Genomic DNA, 7900 nt, shown 5'->3' with positions numbered 1-7900 from the left:
AATGTATAAAAAATTCATACAATTTAACACATACACACAAAATCAAACAACCTGATTTAAAAATGGGCAGAGGACCTGAATAGACATTTCTGCAAAGAGGACATACAGATGGCCAATAGACATATGAAAAAATGCTCACATCACTAATCATCAGAGAAATGCAAATAAAACCCACAATGTTCTATCACCTCACATCTGTCAGAATGGCTATCATCAATAAATCAACAAGCAACAAGTGTTGGATAGGTTGTGGAGACAAAAGGGAACCCTCAAGCACTGTTGGTGGGATTGCAAACTGGTGCACCCAGTATGGAAAACAGTATGGGGATTCTTCAAAAAAGTAAGAATAGGATTACCATATGACTCAGCAATCCCACTTCTGGGTATTTATCTGAAGAAATCCAAAACACTAATTCTGTAACACCGAAAGATATATGAATCTTTATGTTCATTGCAGCATTACTTACAACAGCCAAAAATGTGAAAGCCACTTAGGTGTCCATCGATAGATGAATAAAGAAGAGGTGGAACATATGTACAGTGGAATATTACTGAGCCATAAAAAATGAATTACATTTTGCCATTTGCGACAATATGGATGGACCTAGAGGGTATTATGCTATGTGAAGTAAGTCAGACAGAGAAACACAAATACCCTATGTTTTCACATATGTTATTTATACGTGTAATCTAAAAAACAATGGTGTTTACATTTGTAATCTAAAAAACAAAAGAAATGAGCAAACAAATTCATAGATACAGAGAACAAACTGATGGTTGCCAGAAGGTTGGGCCTGGGGGGTTGGGTGAAAAAAATGAAAGGATTAAGAAATATAAATTCGTAGTTATAAAATAGTCACAGGGTTGTAAATTATAGCATAAGGAATATAGTCAGTAATGTCATAATAACAATATATGGTGTCAGATGGGTACTAGACTTATTGGGATGATCACTTCATAAGTTATATAAATGTCTAATCACTATGTTGTACAACTGAAAATAATATAATATTGTATGCCAACTGTAATTTTGAAAATTAAAATTATAAAAATAAATAAATAAATGCATCCCAGCACTTCTCAAACTCATAGCTTTTGTCTTACACAATGCGAAGTTTCTATTGAGTCTGTGCCCTCTGAATGGTTCCTCCATCAGGTGATCCCAAGGTAGTGACTCACATGTACTTTATTTGGTAGATGACTCTAGGAAGCAAGTGAGGCCATGGGGAAGTGAGAAATGGAAAGAAAAGAAGCCAATCATGAGTATGTCAATAACCAAGTAATTTTGGTGGGCAACTGAATCTGAAGACTTTGCCTCGGATTCATCCTCCCAGAAGGGCAAGGAAGCTGAAGGATTTAACCACTCTCTGATCAGTTATTGGTAAAGGGTGCTATGAAGAACTGTGGGGTCGCTATTCTCTGAAATTCCTGGCAAAGTGTTTCAGAGGCTGGTTATTGGATGTGTGGGGCTACTATGCCCAGGAATGTTGCAAGTATCAGTCAGCTTAGGTTTGTTGCAGTAACAAATAACCCCCAAACAGCTTAGAATGACAGAAGCTGGGGTTTTTTTGCTCATAATACAGGCCCATAAATGGTAGACTTCTGATAATTCCAGTACTGTGTGAGCCTAAGGTATTCCCTTTTATTCCTTTTGAGTAATTCTTTCTTGGCCTCATATAATTTCTTCACGTGCATACACCAGTCAAAACTTGGCCAAAGAATGAATGGGGACTCTCTGCAGGTTCTGTGCAGTTCTGTCTTCTCAGAATTCTGCCCTGAGAATCCTAGCCTCTTTGGCCTGACTCAATTCCCAACTGTCTCTCTTTAAACCAGGGAGTTCTTGGAACTCTGCATGGGTTTTCCCTCCCTGTATTACAATCTTGAAACCCTCTCCAGGCAGCAAGTGGGGGCAATTGTAGGGCTCACCTCATTTCTCCTCTTTCAAGGACCACTGAACTACAGTAACTTCCAGTGTCTGAAAATAATGTTTCATACTTTCTGTCCAATTTGACAAATTACTTGTTTTAAGCAGGAGGGTAAATCCAGGCCCTGTTACTCCATAGTTGCTGGAGCTTATCATGGAGCTATCTTAATTCCATCTCTACAACCACAAGCTGATAAATCAGAATTGTCATAATTATTTGAGGGATTTTTGTTGGAAAAATCCTTTCCAGCATTAACTGATTTGAGCCAGTTTGATTCCTGAATCATTTTTATTTTCAATACAGTTCAGGAGTTTCCCTTTTCCCCCCTCTTTTTCCTTTTTATTTCACTGGGATTCTTTTTAATAATAAATTGTGCTAGCCTCCGAGAATGAGTTGGATGAACTCTCTCCTTTTTTACACACCCAGTCTGTGGATGTTAGCTGAGGTTCTGGAATTCCTTTGCAGGCAAGTTACTAAGAATCTGGTATGCCTCAAAAAAAAAAAACAACCTCCTAAATTTCAGCAATTTGGCATGTTGTAGTCACTGCCAAAACGCACTCTTGCTGAAACTGTTGCAGGCTGGCGAAGCTATTTTGCACCCAAGTTACCGCTATGAGTTCCAGGGTTGCTGGGGGAGGGGGAGCAGGGTGGTGCAGTGACTCTTATATGTTGCAGTCTGAAAGTGACATGGTCCATCCAGTCTCAGCTCATTCATTCACCAGTTCACCAGGCGTGGTTCTTGCAGGCCATTCAGTGAGTCACATGAACCCAACCTGAATCTGGTTCAGTTCCACGAGGAGACCTTGAGACAAGGATTTCAATGCAAGGAGTGTCGTCCTCACACAGCACCAGCAGGGAAGTGGGAAAGTGACAGGAGGAAAGGAAGGACACCATAAGAAAGAGTTGGCATTACTGAGCAGGGGACTGCTGGGCCAGCTGGGGCTCGGTCTTGCTGCTTACCTGTGAACGATTGTTGTCTAGATCGATAGCAGAGAGGGTTGAGGAATTGTCCTCTAACTCCCATCTGTCATTAAGATGTATTCCATTCAGTGCAACAATAAGGAATATAACCCAGTATGGTGGGCAGAATATTCTCTCCCTAAAGATGTCCTTGTCTTAGTCCTCAGAACCTGAGAATCCATGTTACATTACATGAAAACATGAGAATGAAGGTTGCAGATAGAAATAAGGTTCCTAATCTGCTGACCTTAAAACAATGAAACCATACTGGGTTATCCCAGTGTCCCAGTGTAATCGTAAGGGTCCTCTAAATGTGGAAGAGGGGGGCAGAAGAGTCAGTTTTAGAGCCCCACAAAATCAGAAAGACGAAAAGTCCTTGTTGGCTTTGAAGATGGAGGAAGGGGCCACCAGCCAGGAAAGGCAGGCAGCCTCCAGAAACTAGAAAAGCAAGAAAACCAATTCTCCCCTAGAACCTCCAGAAAGGAATGCAGCCCTGCAGACACCCCGAATTCAACCCAATGAGACCCGTTTTGGACTTCTGACTTCCAGAACTGTAAGATAATAAATTTGGGTTGTTTTACACAAGCAAGTTTGTGGTAATTTGTTATAACATCAATCGGAAATGAATACACACACCTAGGAATAATGCGTTTTTTAAAATGTCTATGAAGAAAAACATAAAACTTTACTGAAGGACATTTTAAAGGCACCTGAATAAATAATTGGTTCATGAATGAATGGACAAACATACATACATATGTACACTCCCAGCTAAAATTACAAACTGATTCAAAACTCTCTGGGAAGTAAAATGCACAGCAGTGGAGAGAAACATTGAAAGGAAACATATCCTAGTGTATATCAACCCCATTATAAAACTGTAGTAATTGAAACAGTGGCAAAGGAATAAACAATAAGTTCAGTAGTAGGCATAATGCAATATGTGACTTTATTAAGGGGACATCATGGGGGCCGAGTAGGGGCACTGAGATCATCAATAGAAGACAGATGGTTGATAGCCTATGGCGGGATGGGTCTTACAGGAGAAGGAGGTCTCAGAATCTCAGGATCTCAAAAACCTCAGTTCAGGAGGAGGAAAAAGAGAAGGAGGTGGGGCCAGAGAGAAGCTAGCAAAGCGCATGCCCAAACTGCCTGATCCCTGGCGGGGTGGGAAGGGCTGACAGTGTCCCTCACAGACCAGGGCAGGGAGCTGATGGTTTCTCACAGATCCAGAAGTCTTCTGCACTACATTTGTTATCATTCCAGCCATCGGTGGACAATTCCACACAGTCTTCATCTCCAATATTGTTAGGTTCCCCTTCTATCCAGAAGCTGTGGACACCATCAGACCTGAGTCCCCTCCTTCACCCAGAGCCCATCCCCACAACCACCCTTGGCAAAGCTGGTCCACGGCCTTTGGCAGCAAATGTCCAAGAACCAGCCAGATGGGGGAGACTAATTCAGAGGTAAGGTTTTCAAAATGTGGGTTCAAAAACTACCTCCTTCCAAGTCAGCTCTGGTAAAGAAAAATGCAGATTCCTGGGCCTGTACCTAGACTTATAGCATCAGCCCTCTCACTTCACCCTGCATCTCCACCCAGCTTCTCAGCGGCACTTTCCAATCCCAGAGTCTGAGCACCCCTGGTTTGGGATGGGGGGTCATTTCCCTGCTCTCCTCCTTCTAGGCCATTATCAGTGGGAGATCACCTGAGTGTGAGGGGGCTCTTGTCCACCCATTGCCAGAAAGTCTCATTGTGTTGGTCACTGAGGCCGATCCAGATGCGCTTATTATTTCTGATATCCCAAAACTTCAGGAACTTCTGGGGGTGTGGGAAGGGGAGAGGGTGGGGCATCGAGGAAGATCCATGAATGCCACCCTTCCCACATCTGCCCACATTCCCACGGTCTCCTGCATCTCACAGAAGTCCTTTCCGCAGTCTCGCCTATAGCCCCTACTTAATTTGTATGTGTTCATGTGTGCATGTATGCTGTGGATGTGTGGAAATGTGATAGATTGTGTCTCAGTTCACTTCTGTATCATCGGAGGGATTACTCTGAATATCTTTCCTGTCCATACATGGGCTCCTCTCACATTACCTTCACAAATCCACTATTCCTCCCCCTGGAAAGCCTTCCCTGACTGCAACGCCCCCTCATCACCCCCCCACCACCACCAGCTGCCCACCAGACCTCCATCTCTCAGAGAGCAGAGGACTGTAGCAGAAGGCTTTTGGTTGACCAGTCACCTGGCCCAGCCCCAGACAGAAGGCTAGCCCAGCGCACCTGCTCCTCAGCATTGTTGATGACCACCAGCTGGGCCCTAATGTCCTCACAGGCAGAGACAGCAGCTTTCCAAGTGCTCTGGGTCTGGGAGAAGATATAGCAGCTTCCCTGGAAGAGGGTCCAATCCCAGGGGCAGGGCCGGCACAGGCCAGCTGGGGGGGAGGAGCAGGGTTGGATTTGCCAGTTAAGGAGACAGGCTGTTCGGCTCCCAGGCCCCTGACACCTGCATCAGATCTTGGGAACCTAAGGCCAGGCCCCTTTGTTCGCTGTCAGCTCAGTCCCTGAGAAACCCATGAGAAAGATCCCAGCTCTGCCTTGCCATCCTTAGCCGGCCGCCACAGAAGGTGAGCTCAGGCCCTATCTGTGGCCCCACAACTCCCTCCTGACCTTGATGTCCAAAACTTACCCAGGGTGGCATTCATCCAGGTCAGCTGCTGGCGGATCTTCTCCAGATCTGATTGTGTCTGCTCCTGCAAAAGGACCACTGGGGGAAGAAGACTTTAGTTATTAAGCACCTACTGTGTGCTGGGTGCAGAGAGGGCCCCATGAAAACAAGATCTCTGCATCTCGCTGGGACCGCAACAGACCATTTACACAAACAAGGAAACTGAGGCTTAGAGAGCGACTTGCTCAATATCACAGGCCCCCAAGACCTCACACAGGGAGCCAGTCTCCTCCTCCACTCCTGCCTTCCCTCCTTCACCCCTTGTCCAAAGTCACACAGCATTGGAGCCCTCTCCCACTCCAGAACCCAGCATCCAGCCCCTCACCCGGGCTGCGGCTCTCCTGATGGCCTGTCTCTCTCGGCAGGGATTGTTGGATCCTGGAAACTACAATAGAGCAGAGAATTCCTTTTTGTGAGTGCCGACTGTATGCCTGATCCTGTGCCAAGTCCAGTTTCAAGGTCTCTGAGAACCTAAGTCCCCCCACACACAGAGGAAGATGAGCTGCATTTCACAGATGAAGAAACAGGCTCCGAGAGGGGTAGTAATCAGCCCACAATCACACACAAGATGATGCAGAACTCAAATGCCCCAGTCCTAGTGAGTTTGGGGTTTGTGGAAAGGGACAAAGACCATCAAAGAGTGAAAACCCAAAGCCACTCAGGACTCCCAGCTCCCAGTCCCTGACTCACCTTGAACCAGGGTGGTTAGCAGGAGCATGAAGAGACCCAAAGAGATGAAAAGCAGCATCAGAGGCAGAGGGGCCCGGGTCAGACACCCTGAAGGATAGGCAGAGCTGGGGGCTCAGGGACAGATCCTGCTCCACCTCACCCATGCCGGAGGGAGCCTCCCAGCTGCCCCCTTTCCCAGGTGCTTGCTGCTGAACCACCCACCCCAGTACCTGGTAAGTTTCTTAATCTCCTGGATAACCCAAGGTCTTTCTCAGCCAATCTCTGGCCCTCAAATAGCTCCTTCTCTTCTGAATAGGACAGAACAAACTCAGCTGAGCTTTGAAGCCTCCTGAGCCCTGCTGGAGGCCAGACCCGGGCCCCCCAGGACCCTGGAGCTCTGCCCTCGCCACCATCACCCCAGAGTGAGGCCCAGCCTCATCAAGACCACCTGGCTCCTTGGGGTCACACATCTCCGCCATCCTCCTCTCCTCTCTGCTCTTCTAGCCAACTTTTCTCTGTACTATCTATGTTTTTATAACCCCATGTATTGCCCTTGGCAGCCCCTCCTCAGATCTATTCCTCTCTATCTCAGGAAAAAGAACAAGGAACAGGGTGGGGACTCCACTTCCTCTTGGGAAAGTGGTGGGTAGAGATGAAATGCCTGACACAGCTATGAGAGAAGTCTTTTAGGGTGGAGGCAGAAGCTTCTTGGTCAAGGCTAGTGCCAGAAGGTGCAGCTCCAACCCCTATCCGGTCTTGGGACCTTTGGCCCTATCTTATCAGAGCCTCAGTTTCCTCAACTTTGAAATGGGACAATTACCCTGCCTCATACTGTTATTGTGAGATTGACTATAGTGCACCAGTAATGGGTATAAATTGTCTATCCCAATGATAAATACTCAGTAGTCATAGCACTTAACATATGCCCCACAGAACCCTGTGCTCTGTGTTCACCCTCACTGCCACAAGTGATAAACCTGATTTTGTTCAATCATAGGTGTGTTCTGGTTGCTTTTTGGCTGGGGGCACTGACAGTTCTCACAATACCCCTGTGAGAAAGGTATAGCTATTATCTTCCTTTACATATGAGAAAACTGAGGAACAAAGTGGGCAAGCAACTTGTAAGCGTCACACAGCTTGTAAGTGATGTGGCTGGGAGTTGGATCCAGGCAGGTTGACTTCTGAGTCCCTGCTTAACCACTACACTAAGCAGTTACCCTTTCTCCCTTCTTAATTACTAAGTATTTTGTAGAGTCACTTTGAAACTACGTGTATCAAACTTTGAATATCTTTATGAGTGGGCTCCTAGTTTCCTATCTGATTCAGTCAGTTTTATGTTACTATGTTTTCTTTTCAATCTAAAGTGAGTCTCTTTGTCTGAGGGTGGGACAAGGTATAGTGGCCACTGTAACAAGAAAGTATCTCCAGACTTAAGAACTATGCAGGCAACTTCATAGAATATAACAGAATTTATTATAGGGTAATTTACTTACGGGAAGATTGGGTCAGAGCAGAACAGACCACCCAGCAATTCTGTGCAGATTATTCTCTGGAACCAGACCCCTGTTACTGTACTTTTTATAGTATAACTCAGTACTAATGATTGACAAGACAAAGGA

General features: G+C 45.6%; 1 protein-coding gene across 2 annotated transcripts; it reads right to left on the bottom strand.

Moving 5' to 3' along the window:
- Window positions 1-3577: 3577 nt before the first annotated feature.
- On the bottom strand, window positions 3578-6874 carry LOC109396071 (CD209 antigen-like protein 2). 2 transcript variants are annotated; one of them, XM_019667616.1, is made up of 8 exons: window positions 6730-6873; window positions 6512-6589; window positions 6303-6389; window positions 5938-5997; window positions 5574-5651; window positions 5168-5319; window positions 4592-4704; window positions 3579-4217 (listed from the first exon to the last, which is right to left on the bottom strand). In XM_019667616.1, exons 1-8 carry the CDS (start codon window positions 6758-6760, stop codon window positions 4076-4078), a joined length of 741 nt encoding a protein of 246 aa, XP_019523161.1. In that variant the 5' UTR covers window positions 6761-6873; the 3' UTR covers window positions 3579-4075. The 2 variants fall into 2 exon arrangements, with proteins under 2 accessions (XP_019523162.1, XP_019523161.1); XM_019667617.1 differs by lacking the exon at window positions 6303-6389 and having other exon boundaries at window positions 3578-4217; window positions 6730-6874.
- Window positions 6875-7900: the final 1026 nt, after the last annotated feature.

Source organism: Hipposideros armiger, unplaced genomic scaffold (genome assembly GCF_001890085.2).
Source record: "Hipposideros armiger isolate ML-2016 unplaced genomic scaffold, ASM189008v1 scaffold_502, whole genome shotgun sequence".
Lineage (NCBI taxonomy): Eukaryota > Metazoa > Chordata > Mammalia > Chiroptera > Hipposideridae > Hipposideros > Hipposideros armiger.
Note: the sequence above shows the minus strand (reverse complement) of the source record. Positions and strands in the feature narration are given on the sequence as shown.

Bases quoted from the DNA above. Each gene is read 5' to 3' on its own strand.
- LOC109396071 (XM_019667616.1), bottom strand. From the start codon at position 6,760: ATGGCGGAGATGTGTGACCCCAAGGAGCCAG. The intron at 6,590-6,729 runs GTGGTCTTGATG...TGTCCTATTCAG, and splicing joins GTGTGACCCCAAGGAGCCAG to AAGAGAAGGAGCTATTTGAG. The intron at 5,652-5,937 runs GTGAGGGGCTGG...TTCTTCCCCCAG, and splicing joins TCAGGAGAGCCGCAGCCCGG to TGGTCCTTTTGCAGGAGCAG.